Source organism: Lissotriton helveticus, chromosome 3_1, assembly GCF_964261635.1.
Source record: "Lissotriton helveticus chromosome 3_1, aLisHel1.1, whole genome shotgun sequence".
NCBI lineage: Eukaryota > Metazoa > Chordata > Amphibia > Caudata > Salamandridae > Lissotriton > Lissotriton helveticus.
In genome coordinates this window covers 45,864,609-45,882,693 of record NC_136061.1, presented here as the reverse complement: position 1 = coordinate 45,882,693, position 18,085 = coordinate 45,864,609, and the positions used below count along the sequence as shown (strand labels likewise).

The following is an 18,085-nucleotide window of genomic DNA, read 5'->3' as shown; positions in this document are numbered from 1 at the left end:
CACGCGCCACGCGGGCACGACACTTCGCACAGATGCCACGTGCTCCAGCTGAGGTGTGTCACCGTCCGCCGGTGCTCGCTTTTGTCAAAGGCAGGTTGCATGCTGGGAGCTTTGAATCCAAGCAGAGTAAACAGCTGTGAACTACTACAGATGTCACACAGGACATGGGGAACATGCCCGGCACTGTACTGGTAGAGCCACGCAACTGAATACACATCAGGCCATAAGGCCACATTGATCGTTGCCATGCACAGCGAATAAGTTGTAAAGGACAGGTCAAGGAAGCTGTGACCAAAACCTGCACACCCCTCGCAGTACCCCCACCCCCACCAGGGCATCTACAGGCACAAGAGACCGGAAGCAACGCCTTCCTCTGGAAAACTTCTAACATCCTTTAAGGACCTGGAGATGTCTTGCTCCCAGCTCGGGATAGGTATACTTTGCGGAATATGGAAATAAAAGCGCGTTTTTTTCTAAACAAATATCCAAAGAAGTTTGGCAGTTCCCACACTTCCCAGCCAGATCTTCTTCCAGATACAGCAGTGTGGTCTGTCAATGTAATATTTTGGGGTGAAAACATTTTTGCACACAGAATTAATCAAAAAAGGTTGGAATGGACACTAGTGTCTACAGAACCATTGGTTCGAATTTAACAACCCTCATAGGCAACCTGATTTTACGATGCGGTATATCTGTTTTTCCGCCCCATCAGGTGTCGTGGCATATTCATAGGGTAGTCAAAAAGTGTGGTATGCCTGCCTCACCCGAGGCTACCTCTGGTCCAAGTAGAAGTATCCAGAAATAATAGGGAGGGTATAGAGGTTATAAAAGCAGTATATCTCCCAAAAAATTTTAATGGAAAGGGAGATAACACTGTTAGTAAAAATAGAGCGATATAGTTGTAATCGAGTAACTAGATTACCATATATCTATATATATATGGATGCATCGTCAACATGTTTCAGCTCTCTGGGCCCAGCCGGGTCTTTAGAGCTTTCGTCAGGACAATAAAACAAACAGAAAACATACATTCGGTACTCACACCATTAGTGTAGCTTCCTTTCGCTATTTAAAGCGTTTCTTATTTTGCCACCTGCAATATAGGAACACAAACATGTACAATCCCAAACATTGTGGCATTGTGATTATGGTGATTAGGCATCGTGATTCAAAGAACCACATACACACAAACTAGAATTGCTAGTGAATTTATGCGCTTTTCTTCCAGTCACTTAAACGTTTTTTTTGCGAGAAAACAGGTAAATGGAGAACAAATATGAATGGATTACAGGGAACATGCAATACATGCGTATTTATGCTACCGCACAACTAGTAGGTGCTGTGTGCAATAGCTTCATACCCTATGAATATGCCACGACACCTGATGGGGCGGAAAAACAGATATACCGCATCGTAAAATCAGGTTGCCTATGAGGGTTGTTAAATTCGAACCAATGGTTCTGTAGACACTAGTGTCCATTCCAACCTTTTTTGATTAATTCTGGATCTGACCAGGGGAACTGAATGGACCGATTATCCTCTTCCCTCCTATTTTGATTGAAACATTTTTGCACACTCCAACTATGACACAAATGGTGAGCATCGAAATCTCTAGACCGTGCTGACGGCCAAACTGGTGACAGTCAAAGGTTTTTAAATTCTAGTGGCACCCTGATTAGGTGGGCTTCATGCCTCTCCGAGCCACCAGGCACAACCTTCGCCATGTCTGCAACGCCCTGGTCCTGTCTAGTAATCTACCTGGCAGGCAGCCCCATGTTTGATTGACTTACACAAAGCCTTTGATTCTGTGAGATGGGACTACCTGCTCTCGTTACTCACTAAGTAGCATCAAACTGCTTTATACATCTTTCATGGCACGGGTTAAGGTAGGACGTGCTCATTCCGGAGTGACACTCAGCAGGGATGCTGGCTTTCTCCTCTTCGCTCTGGTGGAATGACTCAGGATTGACACAATCGGAAGAGGATTTGAATTGACACAAGGCATTGTGGATAGGGTTGCGCTATAAGCGAAAATGTTTTGGTCTTGCAGGGCGATCCGAGGTGGTCTCGACCTCGGGTTATTCGGACCCGGAGGCTATTTTGGATTTCACTGGACTTTGACTTAACACATCAAAGTCCTACATATACCTGAATGACGTCTTTATCCTCCTATGACCTGGGCAGGTGGCATTCAGGTGCTAAGAGAGAGATTCAAATACCTGTGGGTGTATGTCTCTGGGGACTCTCGATTAACATGGGGAAAACCTCTGTAACCCCCAACTTGACAACCTGTCTAGAGATATCGGGTGCTGACCCACACTTCCCCTCTCTTTCATGGGTGGATCAGAGATTTTCATGATCGAGGGCGCTACCGCGTCTTCTCTGCCAACCCCAGAATTTTCTGTATGCCATGCCTGCCTCCTTCTTTGCACAGCTCAAAACAACGGATTGAGAGATCTTCTATGGGATCGCAAAACCTCAAGGACTTCATTGACAAAATGCTTTAAATCTACGATTAGTTGGAGCATTGCTACACCGGATATGGTCTCATGTTATGGGGCCTCACATCTAGTCATTCTTAATTAATAATGGTCCAGTAGATTGATGGCTCAGCATGTGCTTCAGAAAGATGGGAGATGCAGGGAACTCAACTCTCCCATTTGCGATACAGGATTCAACTACTTTGCGATACAGGGATTGAACTACCCTCTCTCTTACCACAGCCACAAAAGTGGAGCTCACAATCTGGGGTTAGATGTTCAGAGTCCTGACTTGGACCAAACATCTGGCACGTGAACCACCCCAGTGGATTGGACATCAGCTTCCACAAGAAGCAGAGTCCTGGGGTTTTAGGCAATTGGACCACATTGGACTGTCGACGCTCGGGAGATCTCATGACGGGAAACATGCTCAAATCATTTACCGATTTACAAGCACATATGGTCTTCATTGCCGTCAATTGTTCTCGTTATCTGCATCTTAGGCATGTCCCTGCACCCTATATCCCCAGTTTTGTGGTACTCACAGACTGCAGCCCGCCAGAAGCTTAAGTTCTCCTAGAAGCACCAGTCGATCATAAACTTTCATGTATAAATAAATCCCTAGTAACTAATACCCCAGGCTCCTTTAATCACCAGCGGTAATCTTAGGAGCAGGATCTGGGATCGCTTGCGGATGATGCTTGGCTGGAGACAATGAAATTAGTGGATGTCTGCTGCACGTTTTGATCATGACCATTTGTTTGTAAAGAGTGTTTTTTTTTGTTACCACCAAAATAAAAATGCGTTACCCCTAGCGCTGGCGCTAATAAAGCTGCCTAGCGCCATGTTGCAAGGGTGCCTGCGCTGAAGGGCTAATTGTTTATGTGCAGGAAGGCACACCTTCCTGCACATAAACAATCTTTACAGGCAATATGCTGTTTTTATGTGTGCTGCCCCATACCCAGTGGCGTAGCTAGACCTACGGCCACCTGGGTGGCCCCTAAGTTTGCCGCCAGGTGCAGGTATCAGCAGGGCTGGGAGCCACATGATTACTTGTTCGCAGGGGGGTGGTGGTAGTCAACAGACCTGACTTGCTCCCCCCCAATGCCCCCAAAAACAATGACGCCCGCCGAGTCAGCTATGCCTCTTCCCATACCTTGTAAATATGGGGCAGCGTCAAAAAAGCAATGGTTCTGGGGGCGTGGCCTGCTGCCGTGCAAGATGGCCGCAGACTAAAGGGAATCCGAGGCTGAGACTACCTCCCAGTAATCCGTTTATTTATCCGTCTTTAAACTGATACCCAGAGTTTGTGATTGAACGACGGTTGGAGAAGCGGTACAAAACGAGCTGAAGCTTGTAATTCTACGTGGTCGTATGAGCGAGATATCGCTGCTGGAAGACTGAGGCCTGGTCCGGAGGTGGAAGCCGGGGGCTCAATTTGGTGGCGGCACCAGGAGAGAGCGGACTGGCGTGACGGCCGGGGAGAGGGCGGCGCCTCTCGAAAACGAGAACAAGTGAGCCAGCAGAGAAGGCGACACCGGAGACAACTGCCCGTGTCTGGCGGAGTGACGAGGGTGAGCTCTCGCCAGGGCCCGCACATTGCGAACCGGATCGGGCGCAAAGACCGGCCGAGTGACGGATCTGGAGGCCGGTGCGTGGAAGCAGCGAGCCTGGCAGTATTATCCTGAACTGCCCTGCGGAGGATTATGCTGGAGATCGGCCCATTGTCGGGGCTTGCATGACAGGAAGCAGGAGTACTTGACCCGGGTAGGCCAAGGGCCCTACTGGTGGAAGCCGGGGACTCAATTTTCAGAGCCGGCCAACGTGATTTGAAACTGCGTAAGGCGGGGTGCTTAATTGCTGGAAGTGAAAGAATGAGTGTCTTAATGCAGCGGTGCTAGCGGCGGAGGTGAAGTGTGGCCCCCGTGAAGAGCTGCAGTCTGTGGGCGGTGTCTGGCGAGAAGGCCGGTCGAGTGCCAGATACAGCGACTGGCGCCCTGGAAGAAGCGGGCCTTGCGGTATGGCGTCTTGCACCTCTGATGGTGGCCGTGTGGGGGGAAGGCCTTGAAAGGACGCTGATATAACTGGCCCACTGAGAATAGTCTGGGTGAGGTACACCGGAGGAGATACCAGCAGGCAATATGCCCGGTGCGTGGTGCGGCACTTCCCAGTGAGGGGTAGAATCTCTTGCACCCAGTAATAAACCTGGTGAACTTGGCCAGAGAAGCACAATACATGTGACGATAACAGTGTACGGGCCTGCATGACTCATCACGGACTCTAAGGTGAGATGGTGGGGGAGGGAAATTTACAGCAGCAACAGCAAATAACCCCGGGACAGTGCCGGTTTGCACTGGGCTATAGAAGACACACATCACAGCGACGGTGTATCGTGGGCTGAGACTGAGGTAAGTGGCAACCAGTGGCCCAGTAGGCGAACATTACCACAAACTCTGCACTACGGTGAAGTTGGGAGGCGAGTAATAAACGATGAGTGGGAAAGGATCCCGTACGACCCAACAGGGGAAGCTAGACAAGTTCGCCTTCAATAAAGACTTTCCGCCACTGTAGGACCCAAAAGGGCAAGCAGCTAAAGGAGGGGAAGAAGCGGCTGCACCTAAAATAACGCTGAAAGATATTATGGCGACTCTCAATAATGTACAAACGACAGTGGGCTCCATCTCAACGGATGTAACATTCCTACGAGCGGATTTCCAAAAAATGTCCGCCAGAGTCACGGAGGTCAAATAGCTAACAACATCACTTACTAAAGACACTACCACTTTGGCAAAGAAAGTGGAGCGATTGGATGCTGAAAATAAGCGAATAGCAGCAAAACTAGACGATTACGAAGGGCGCTCCTGCCGGAATAATGTCCGAATTACGGGGATTCCCGAGAAGGAAGGGTGCTCAGCCATGGATCTATACATTGAGGACTTGAATAAAACAAGACTACAGTCAAAGGGTCTCTCTATCTACTTTTCAGTAGAACGGGCGCATAGGGTGCCGGGCGGCAGGCCGAGACCCGGTGCCCCCCCAAGACCGGTGTTGGCCCGCATATTCAATTTCAGGGACAGAGACACCATTCTTCAAACAGCCCGTGTGGCACCACCCATCAGAGAACAGAATTCTGTGATTTCCTTCTTGCCGGACTACACGGCGGCGGTCTCAGCACGTCGCAGGTGCTTTCTCTAGGTCAAAAAGGCGCTGAGAGCCCGCGAGCTGCCATATTCAATGCTCTTCCCGGCAAAATTACGAGTGGTGGCAGACGGTAAGACGTGGTTCTTCGACACACCAGAAGAGGCCCATGACTGGCTAGAAGGTTGGCGACAGGTGGGGGAGCCTGGTCGAGAGCAAAGGGTACGCCGCCGTCTTGAGAGAGAGGTCGATCCTGAAAACACTGAACAAGGAGAGGGCGAGAATGACCAGATGCATGGAGAATCAGGGGGATGAGACCCTAGGCGACTGCCTTCCGTCAGACGCAAACTGGCAGACTGGTGTAGACTCAGGCCCTCCTCGACAAAACGACAACGGCGAGACTATCGATGGATGAGGACTCTGGGGCATGGGGAAGTAATGATCTTCCTTGGACTTCCCGCTCCTATATGTGCAAGTAATGGTTAAGGGATTGGGTTTTAAGCACTCTGCTGAGTTGGGGTGGCGGGCAGTTTTGGGTCCGCATGGCAGGGAGGGAGGGAGGGGGTGTAGGAAGGTAGATACCTGACTATGGTTACCCCAGAATTTTTGCCTTGTGTTTAGCTGGTTTTTGACTTAGCCTGGGGTCCTGCTAATCAGGGCCCCAGGCTATCTGCTCACTCTATAAAATGGACTCCATGTACCTTAGGTACATACCTAATTGGATATTGGGTTACTCTTGTGAGTCCCTGTACAGTGTACTATAGGTACCCAGGGCATAGGTGCACCCAAGGCCTACCAGGGGCTGCAGCATATCTTTTGCCACCCCTGGCTGGCCATCTAAACTGACACAACTGGCTGATCACTCAGCTGGGGCAAGGTCGTGTAATCACCCCTTGCTTAGATATAGTATTCCTAAGTCTAACCTTATATCTGGACACATATACACCTATAAGTCACTCCTATGGCGGGCCTTAACAATCCTGGAGGCAGAGTGCTTGGTTTTATGTGAGATGGGGCTCTAGCATGAGCTGAGCCTGTCTGCAGCTTTCGGAACCATGTCCTTGTAGCTGTTCCAGGATATTGCCATACCATATACTCTTAAGTGCATTATAATCCTTGCGGTTATTGCTAACTTTGGTTTGGCTTTATCAAAACATGTTGTGTAAGGTGTCATACGCTTTGGAATACTACCCCCTCGCCAGTTCTGGTGACGGGGGTAGCATTCCACCCTTCTAGAGGGAAAAGACATGTTACTTCCATTAATACCGGTTAAAGTTAACCAGAGCCTCAGCATCACAAAATGGATGCTGCTGCCACAGACACAAGTCTGACCTCCTGCTGCTGGGAGTACTTGCAGCAAGGGAGGCTTGGACAATAGGTTTCCTGTCACAGGGAGGTGCTAGCACCACCCCAGACAGGAGATAGTGGATTGGGGCAGGGAGGGCTGAATGAAATGAGACACTGCCTGGGGCACACAAGGTGTCCCATGCATAGTCTAGTTCAAACCGGTGCTGGGGCACTCCAGCCCCAGCTCTGGCACGAATATGGACAAAGGGAAAGGGGTGTAACCACCCCCTTCTTCGGTCCCACCCACAGGAGGGACCTAGCAGGTAATCCAGCCCCTAGATTTGGTATATAGGTAGGAGCTGTGTCCTTAGACTTTAGATAATCCTGACTGAAACTCTGATACAAAACTCTGGACCCTTCGACATCCTACTATACGTAGAAGACTGAAGAATCTCCCTTGTGGTCAAGGAGTGACCACCCTGTGCAAGCAGGCACAATCAAGTGCTCAACGGTTTGCTTTGTCGTTGCTCCCGCCGGAGCTTGAACACAAAGCCTGACAAGACCCGGACTTCCAGACATCCTTCAGCCCGATCCACAGCCACAGCAAAGCTGAGACCTGTGGAGGCGACCCGAGACGTGGGACCGGCCATCTTGGAAAGCCAGTGAATCGCTTTCCGTGCAACTTCTGAGGCACCCTCGAAGTTGTGCATTGGGGATTGAGAAGCCCTAGCCCTGAGCACCAACTGCACCGAAGATCACCTCTCCACACTCACCGAGTGCTGCGTGGGGCCCTTTTGCATTTTCCTGCTCTACGCGTCTGTCCGGTCACTTGCCCGTTGGCTAGTGGCCTCTGCGACGACGAAACTTTGAATTTCCAATGCTGGTTTGGTTGCTCCAGACTGGCCATTGCTCCCCTGAAAAGGAGCATCCCATCAGACCTTGCTGGTCTGATCCAGAAGCCATCTTCGATTCCTGCGTGGGTTGCATTTGCCAAAGCCTGTTGATTCCGAATTGAGAACGGACACCGCCAACAGCGAGAGCCTTCGTGGGACAGTCTGTGCCCAGCTCCTGGTTGTCGTTGACACCTCCTAGTCCACGTGGCAGCGGAGACAAGCTTCATGACAGCACCTGATCGCATCCCGACATCGCCTGGTTCCTTCCCGGTTACATCCTGATCACTGGCTAGTGACCCCGACTCTGTCACCTCTGCTTTCAGGTACTCTTCATCCTCGATCCACCCTTGGATCCAACCGGACTCTTCTCTCCTGGTCGCCTGCAGCATCTTTTCTCCAAGGCTCCATAGAACTCCACGACGAAACCCGACACACTTTGACACCTATGCACCCGCTTCCTGTGGGTGAGGTAACGCGAGTACTGCGGTGCTCCTGTAAAGAGTAACTCTCCTAGTGTCCTAGTTTCAAGTGGTTAGTTTCTAGTCCAGTCGGAAGACTCGTAATTCTTTAACTTTCTAACTTTACGCACCCATTGACTTCTATGTGTGCACGCGTGCGCAATTAGACACTGCACACGCATCCCGTGGGCCTCCTGCTCCCTAACTACTGTTAGTCCAGTGTAGCCCCAGCGGTTCCCAAGGGCCTAGGCCTTACCATTGTTCTTGACGTGGTTCTTATACCACTATTTTAGTATATGATTTAGCGGGCCACCAGGGCCTATCCATATTTGTGCAACTTTTGTATGCTATATTAAGTAGCTTGTTATGCGCTTTTGCTTCTGTGCTCATAAAGAGTACACAGGATTGTTTTAGAAATAAATACATATATATTTTGAATATATAACCTGTGTGGTGTCCTTTCATTTGGTATTAAAAGGTTTGCATATGGTAAAACAGCTGGCTTCACATGCCCTCTTGAGTTTAGCCTAAGACTGTTCTGTCCACGCTACCACTAGGATAGCTGGTTTATAAGGTTGACTTTACAACCATCACCATAAGGGTTGTTTGGACTGGTGCAAGGTGCTCACTAGAATAGTGAACATCATATACCAGGCCAACTTCTCACAGGGGGGTGGGGGGAAAGGGCTTGTTTCAAGTTTATTTATGAAAAGGTTATTACATGGTTGGATGTACGCTTGAATATGAAGCTGACCGTCCAATTTTCTCATGCACAGACACCCAAGTAAGCTCAAGCACGACAGAAATCGCTGACATCACTAGCTCTTTCCACTATTATAATGGTAGAAGAATCACTGACTAAGCCGCGGGGGGCCTCTGACACCACAATTCCGTCCCTCTCTGTGCTCACATGGAATGTAAGAGGGTTGGGCGATAAAATTAAGCCTGGTCTGGTTCTACAATGCATAAAAAGAGTAAACCCAGCGGTGGTATTACTGCAAGAGACGCATCTCACAGGCACGTCTCATAAAGCAATGGACAGAAGGGGCTATAAGATAGTGGCTCACTCCGACTTCACATCAAACTCCAGGGGGGTTGGAATATTAATCAAAAAGCAATTTCCACTAATTATAAAAGAAGTTAAATCTGACAGGGCAGGGAGATTTGCTGCCATACATATGCAATGGGAAGGGAAAAACCTAAATATTGTTTCAGTATACATACCCCCAGCGTTACACTCAGTGGCTCTCCCGGACTTAGGCGCGTTCTTACTTGGGCTACCGGCAGGGGAACTACTCATTGGTGGAGACTTTTACTCGGTTGCTGACGATTCAATGGATAGATTCTCTCTGAGGGCCGGTGTGTCGGCGGTGTCTCGCCTAGGGAGCTTCTAAGATGCGATGGGACTGATAGATGTTTGGAGGAAATACCACCCCGCAGAGCGACAATACACATACTGTTCGAATGTCCATAACAGCCTCACTAGAATAGATTACTTTCTGGGCTCCTTGGGTAGTCTTTCAAATATAAACAATATAGAAATCAGACCACGGGGCATCTCGGACTATTCCCCGCTGCTACTCAGCTATACACACCATCAACAGAAAAGGCGCCGGACTTACCCGATACGTCCTGGTTACCTTAAGATTCCTAAGATTAGGAAGGAACTAAAGAAGATGACAAAACACTATTTTCAGGAGAATGAGGGGCCGGTGACTTCCTATGTCACTTTATGGGAGGCATATAAGACAGTTCTCAGAGGACAGGCAATATCCTCCATAGTAACTAATAAGAGGGAGAAACAGCTAGAATTACAAACTCTGGAGTCAGACTTGCTATGGCGGAAGCCCGACACGCTAGAGAACCGACCCCCGACACGACCCTCAGTTTGCACCTCGCACAGAGACGCCACAAGGAACACCTGACAGAACTGACCAGACAACAACTAGCAAACATGCGACACAAAATATATGACATTGGCGACAAGGCAGGTAAGCTGTTGGTATGGTTGGACAAAAGGGAGAAAAGGGACAGATGGGTAGCGCAGCTTAGCACAGATGAAGGGCGCAGCACAATGGACCGCACACAATAGTGAACCTGCTGGCACAACACTTCCAGACAGTCTACTCCTCAAACTCGGCGATATCAGAGGAGGAGGCGATGACTTATGTAAGGGATCTAACCATGCCCAAATTGACCCTGGAAGAGGCGCAAGAATTAGAGAAGGACCTCTCGGAGGAGGAGGTGCACACAGCCATTAGGGCGTTGCAGTCGGGCAAGGCGGTAGGGCCAAATTGCATACCGATCAAATTTTATTAAAAAAACATGGCGGGCTCACTAACGCCGCACCTGCTGCACATGTTCGCAGAAAGTCTAAAAGCCTGACCAACGTACGGCCACCATAATAGCTATTTTAAAACCTGGGAAGCCTGCAGACCAATGCACCTCATACCGACCCATCTCCCTCATAAATGCAGAGGCCAAAATCCTCGCCAAGCTATTGGCGGCGAGACTCATGCCACACCTAACGAAGCTCATCCATCAGGACCAGTCGGGCTTTATGCCCGGTAGAAACACAGCACTTAATTTACGAAGACTACACAGGGCACTTGCTCGTGAGGAATATGTGCAAGAGCCGGCAGTGATACTTTCACTAGATGCACATATGGCATTTGATATGGTTCACTGGCCTTTCCTTTTCGCAGTGATGCGACATTTAACATTCGGTCCAAACTTCTGTGCCTGGGTTCAACTACTTTACACGAAGCCCATGGCGCAAGTCACCGCTAATGGCCACATCTCTGAGGACTTCCGCCTGGCACAAGGCACACGCCAAGGCTGCCCATTGTCACCGCTATTATTCGATCTAGTGCTAGAACCCTTGGCGGCCTGGATACGTTGGGAACCAACGATACATGGCTTCAGATGGACTGATACCTGGGAGGATAAGATCTCCCTTTACGCCGACGACATCCTGCTGTACCTCACTTCCCCTAGGCGTTCTATAATCAGCCTTTTAGATGTCTGCACGGCTTATGGACGGGCCTCCGGGTACACCCCCAACTGGTCTAAGTCCACCATGTACGTGCTCCACGGCCCGCCCCCACGTCTTCCGGACAATTGCCCGTTGAGGACAGTGGAGAGTACTTAGGGGTCCATATCACAGTTGATGCAGAAGACTTTTATAATATGAATCTTCAACCGCCGCTGGAGCGTCTTAGGCACGACATGCGACACTGGGAAACTTTACCACTAACCTTGCTGGGGAAGGCGGCGCTCTTTAAAATGATGGCGTTGCCTTCTTTTTTGTACACCCTACCCAGTGAAGTCCGCATATTTCAAAGCCATTGTGGCACAAGTATCCAATCTGTTATGGGGCAACAAACCGCCACGTATAGCACAAGCTAAACTGGTGCCCAGCTGGTACGACGGAGGGATAGCGCTTCCAGATGTACAACTTTATTATTGGGCAGCACAATTAAAAGTAATTAATCAATGGGTACATCTTCCGCAAACAGACCTGGCACTGAAGGCAGAGAGAGAACAGTTAGGCATGGCAGACCTGCTAGCTCCCCTCTACGATAAAAAACTGTCACTGACAAAATTGGGACCGCTGCATCATACACCTGGGATATGGCACATAGCTCAGGCAAAGCTAGGATGGCAAGGGGTGCTAACGCAGCTCACTCCGCTGTGGGACACAAAACGACTAGGAAAATTCAGACTCAGCAAAGGTTTCGATCGCTGGGATAATATCGGGATCTCCACGATCGACGACTTGTGGCTAAAAGGGGGAGTGATTCCCTTCAATATGCTACGACAGCAATATGACTTAGCCCCCTCTGAAATGTTTCGTTATAACCAAATTCGACATGCCCTGGTGACAGCGCTCCCACCTGACTCAGAAGTTCCAGAAGCGTCCCCTCTGGAGGACAGGTTGTTAACAGATTACATGCCAAAGAAGGCGACCTCCCTAACCTACCGTAAACTGGTGAATAATCTGCCCGATCCGATGGGAACACCAAGGGAAAGATGGTCTAATGATATTGGTGAGAGTGATGACTCGGAGTGGCAGGAAGCACTGGCATCCCCGAAGGAGATAGGCATTCCCTCACACCTTAGACTCGTACAATTACGCGTTCTACACCGCTCCTACTATACTAGACACACTCTACATAAAATAGGCCGAATAGCTCGCCCCTACTGTTTGAGAGGGTGCGGGGGAGGAAGAAACCTTTTACCACACCATATGGGATTGTCCAAAAATAGCCGACTACTGGACACAAGTGTTAAGGATGATGTCGCAATCTGGGGGGGGGGGTCACGATGCTACCTGAGCCCAGATGTTGCCTGCTAAATATATGGGAACCAAATGACCTTACGCGTTCAGGGCAGAGTTGGGCTATAATAGGCATGATGGTGGCCAAGAGAAATATACCACAGAGGTGGGACAGAGCAGAAAGACCTACTCTAACAGCATGGTGTAATGACATGGACGCTGCCATGATAGCAGAAAGGGCGGTGTTCTGTGGCAGGGGTTGCCCAAGAAAATGGACCAAACTTTGGGGGGCGTGGAACAAGTATAGGGGGAATATTTGTGAGCCGCCACCAGACCAAGATGACAGCAGTGAGGATTCAGAGGAAGACTGAGGTCTCTAAAATTATTGTACAAAGTTCACTCTTGAATGCTATACAAATGTACACTTGTGATTTTGTTGTACTAGAATGTGTCTCTGATGTAACGATACAATGCTTGGCTATATGTTTGTGCTTGAAACGGTTGTACAGACAAAATCAAATAATTTTTTATTTTTTTTAAAGCAATGGTTCTGGCCCACCCTATTTAGAGCAGACGGTCTGAGGTATTTTTTGTGACTGTCACCAAGAAGAGAAACCTGGTAATCTCAAGCAGAAATCAAGAAAACTCACATCCACACCAGAGTGGAAAGCTATCAATTATTCCATTTTGAGAACTTGTTGTTGAAAAACAAAAATGTTTGGTGCCCAGCATCCTGAAAGATGAGAGCCGCGTACCACACTTGTACCGGTATAATGGCGGTTTCTCTGAAAGCACAAGTGCTCCCTCGATATTGTGAACGGTAGTCTGTAAGGGTGGCGGGTGTAATGTCCTCTGCAATCATAACGAACGGCAGGCTGTAGGCCAATCTTTAAATTAGTGAAATTTATGGCTGGGAAAAAGTGCAACCACTCCAGTAATGAAACAGTTCCAATTTGCTATATACAAAGATGCCCTCTAAGTGTCCGCTCCTCAAGGAGGAGGAAGAGCCACCTAGTCTTCTCCTGCTGTAACAAGTACAAAAGAAAAAAATATCTCTCCGAGCACTCCAAATGAATCAATGTTGGGTACATGGTATCAGCCTTTATTTGCACAAAAGTCTCCCAAGTTTGCTCTGGCCAACACATGTTTCGTCTCATGCTGCAGATGTTGCTGCAGACTCCTCCAGGGCTATAAATGTAAATGTACAAGATTTGAGGGAGGATGTACTCAGTAAGGTATTGTAAGAACAAGATCACCATCATCCTGACCCAGGAGATGATGTTCTTACAGTACCTTACTGAGTACATCCTCCCTCTAATCTTGTACATTCATATTTATAGCCCTGAAGAAGCCTGCTGTGACATCTGATGTGTGAGACGAAACGTGTTGGCAAAGGCAAACTCGGAGACTGTTGTGGAAACAAAGACGGTTGATACCACGTAGTCAATGTTAGTTTATTTGGAGTGCTTGGAGATATCATTCAGTCTCTAAATCAGGCACTTGATCCTACCCGGCAAACACATTTACTAACTTCGCCACTCAATATTTTATCTTGTAGTCAGTCATCATCAAGAAACTTGTATTTGAGCGCTTAACAAACAAATAACCATAACCACCACCAAGACAATGTGAAACCCAAGCACAGGTGTTTGAGTAAGGTGCAAATTCAGTAACCACCTCTTTTCTCTCCCCGTGCCTGAACCCCACACTCCCTGACCCCCTCCTCAGGCGCCATCCCAGCTCCTCCCAAAACTCCTCCCCAAGTTCCTCCCGCTCCCATGGATACTCACGAAGAGATGGAGGAACTTGAGCAAGCGCTTGTGCGTCAGGATGTGGAGGATGTTGCCCGAGGCCGGGTCCAGCACCGGCAGACGGTGGATCTTGTTCTTAATTAACGAATACACAGCATCAAAGAGGCTGAGGAGAAGGTAACAAGAGAGCAATCAGGGATCTGCCATGGACTGCTAAAATCTCTCACTCATCACCCACCACAGACTGTCCTTGTGACGGTCGTTGTCTATTCAATCACAGACCCAAGGGTTGTCCAAGAGAGATCTGTAAACGTGGAACATAAATGTAAACAAGTCGTCCTATATGCTCTAAAGCTTCCCTTACCGTACAATTAAAGATCTTTGGGCCTATATATGTAGGTTTTGCATCTCCCTAGCACCACTGAAGGGGGCGCAAGGGCAACGCAAAACCTACGTTGGATTTATCTTGGCACACACGGCTACCTTGCGTGGGCCTGCATGGCTTGATAAATTAAATAATGCGAGGCAACGCAAATCGCTGTGTTGTGTTACCGCCCAGTAAGGGGTGTTCTTTGGGTGGAGTGTGGGTGTTCCCACGCATCCACCCACGGATTTTGACGCATTCACAGATTTACAATTTTTTGTACACCTGGGAATGCCTCGAAATGCTAGACCTACCCAAGCGAGGCGTAACGAGGAGAAACATCTTTATTTCTTCTAGTTTGTTTCCTCTTTCTATGGTGCAGCACCATAGAAAGAGAAAAAAGCTTCAGAAGATTGTTTTTGTGCAGGAAGGGGAACCTTTCTGCACAAAAACAACCCTCTCTGCAGCGCAGGGTCCCTTACACCATGGCATAAGGGTGCCTTTGTTGGAGTTTGGCAGCCAAAAGGGCGCCAGCACAAGGAAAGGACAGGAATGCGTCGCATTATGTTAACTATGGCGCATTCCTGCCCTTTGCCTTTCATCTAGCGCAGCGCAATAAGGTGGCTCGCTGCGTTGCATTGCGCTGTGTAAAAGCGTCATAAATATGCCCCTTCGCGTCTCAAGTCGACGTTCCAGAATTGAAAAGCTAAAAAAGACCAAAAGTTAGTGTTGTTTACAATTGCTCTATTACACATTAACCCAGAAGGGCGTGAGCCATGCAGATTTTCAAGATCCGCATGAGATCATTTTACAGATAAAACCTAAAAAATCTGAACATGATGATTTACGTAGTTGAAGATCAGCAGAAAACTCTGGCATGGATTTGGCCCACAGGGACCAATGCTGAAAACACCTGCCTTATATGGTCCTGAACCTCCAGTGGGAGTTGGAGTGTATTTTCTTGTGTACAGTGGGGCTTTCTCAACACCATTAATATTTTTATATTTTTGTAATCTTTTACATAGTGCTCATGGTGATTTCTCTCCCTTGCCTTGGTCTCCAACAAAACCAGGCCTCTTGATCCCCTTCTAGTGAAACAGATCTTTCGGTGAATATCTGGATAATGAACACAGAATATCTGTGTTGTGAAGAGCAGTGTGCAGCCTGAGATTTGTGGACAATAAATGCTTTGAAGGATTTAATGAAGATTAGCTTTTCAATCCTAAGTAAAGGATCATAAATATTCATTAACAACCAGTGAATGTGAAATGTCAGAGAAAGAAGTTTCACGTGAAGGGAACCTGGAAAGAGGGTCCAAAGTTTAATAAAATGTTTTAGTGGCAACTACTAATGTTTTCAGAGAGTACCGTAGAAAAAGCTGTGACAGCTTAACTCAACTATTTATTTATCAGTTAGTATCATTGCAAGTTAATTGCAATCTTCCAAGTTCCCTAACCCAGGGACATCTCAGCTGTCTGTGTTTTATTCAGTGCTCAGAAGTGGATTAAGCTACCTGGAAGCAGTGGCAATGTTGGCAGAGATGGGGGCTGCTCTGTCCTAGTTCACACCATTGAGTCACATGGAGAAGTAAAGATCAGAACTCAAATAAGGGGCACACAAGGACCACTGATCTGGTGCTATCATTCAGATGAACATTGTTTAAGGATGTGGAGTCTTCATATACCACAACCAATCAGGAAGGCTTGGGTTAGCTCCACATTTCTGCAAAAACACAAGAAGCACAGACAGAGCAGAGTGTGAGTTTATGTACAAGGCCTGGTGTAGATCCAAGACAGACTCTGAGTTGTAAATAATTACTGAAAATCCAGTAGATTAACAATGCTAGAGTAACTGGGGTGTAAAGAGTCCTTCGAAGGGTAGCCACAAGGTGGTCTCTCTAGAAACCTCAATGGAAGTGCAGGAGGGGCACCTCGATGCTTTGACGGATGCCCAGAACTGTGCCGCCACCTTAGTCTTCCAGATGGAACCCAGAACAGAGCACCTGGGAAGTGCAAATAATGCAGGCAAGTTATGTATCTTAAGTCTTATTCTCAATAAACGAGCGCTAGACTTACCAAGAGATGCCCAGTATGCTGCGGAGCTCTAGAAGAATATCTAATTATCTATATCCTTACAATGAGCTGTGCTTATAAATTTAAGAGGTCGGCTAAGCTCAAAAAATGTAATCTTGCGATCACCTCTGAAAACTAGGAGGTAGTAGGTGAACGCCTACTATTCGCTCGAGTCCAATCACGTTGTGGAAAGATACGGCTGCCTCAGATACAACATCATTCCTCATGGAATGGTTCGGAAATGATGGCCGAATCCACACCGAGGAAGTATAGCAAAAAAGTGGGGTCCTGGAGAGATATTTGTTGCCGGTGCTAAAATTAAGGTTTTATAAAGAAAACCTTCTTAACATCTTCTTTATTGGGTGGCGGGACAATGTGTGAGCTGTGGCGAAAGATGCGTGCAGCAGTGAGTAAGGGGAGGTTCCTCCTAGAACAAAAGAGGCAATGGTAAGACACACACCGACAGTGGTCATGTTTTCGTGGTGAAGAGGTAGTGGTGAGTGGTTTAGATGCTGGTAGCATCGGGGATCATCACAGTGGTCTGGTCGAAATGTCCTGTCCATGGTGAAGGTGTGGAGAGGACCAGGTGAGGTCTGTGATGGAACTGCTGACGATAACTCAGGGTGGAGATACATGCCTGGACGTGGCGGCTGAAAAGACGCACACACAGGGCAGGAATGAAGGGGTCTTGGCCTTCCAGGTTTCCCAGCAGGAAGTTTATCGATGAGGAGGTCAACATTTTCAAAGCTTTGAAACGATCCTTGGAGGTTTTTGTGTAAATTCTCTGTCCGTCTGCCCACCAAACAGAGATTTTCAAAGGAGAGAAATGCCTGTTTTCACCAAGACAGACACTACACAGATCTCAAGAGTGATAAGCTTGCAAGTGAGAGGAATTTCTTCTATGAACACAGTTATTTTTATTTACAAATACATTCTACACGTTTCCACTTGGGGAACAAAACAATCAAATATTCTCCAACATACAAGAGTGAAGCCTTGTGTACTGGTCTTCAGTGCAGCTCCTTCCCCTACCAAAACCTGCCACCTGGTAGAACTCAACTGCTGAGTAAATACAGCGAGTGGCCCCAGTGACCACTGCCAACCATCTGTTACCAATTTCCTGTGGGCACCCTGGTGCCCACAGGAAATACTGCTAGCCACCTTAGACCCTTAACTCTTACAGACGGATAGGATCAGTTCCTGTATATTTCACAGTAGAAGCAATGACCATCTAAGTGCTGAAGAAGTACCAGAGTCTTGGGGAAATTTCGGAAAGCAACAAGAGAATATGTAATGGAGACAACAAAGGAGAACGGGAGAGTTTAAAAATATAGAGTATCCCAATTTTATGTTTATGGTTTTA

General features: G+C 48.0%; 1 protein-coding gene across 3 annotated transcripts in view; it reads right to left on the bottom strand.

The window, feature by feature from the left end:
- Window positions 1-18,085, bottom strand: part of PRKAG3 (protein kinase AMP-activated non-catalytic subunit gamma 3) — a 342,332-nt gene that overhangs the window by 42,352 nt on the left and 281,895 nt on the right. For all 3 annotated transcript variants that reach the window (XR_013608551.1, XR_013608552.1, XM_078679203.1), the window contains exon 12: window positions 14,326-14,452. Coding sequence is in view for 1 of the 3 variants with exons in the window: in XM_078679203.1 (XP_078535329.1) it covers window positions 14,326-14,452 (127 nt within the window). In the remaining 2 variants the exon portion in view is untranslated. The remainder of the gene's footprint in view (window positions 1-14,325; window positions 14,453-18,085) is intronic.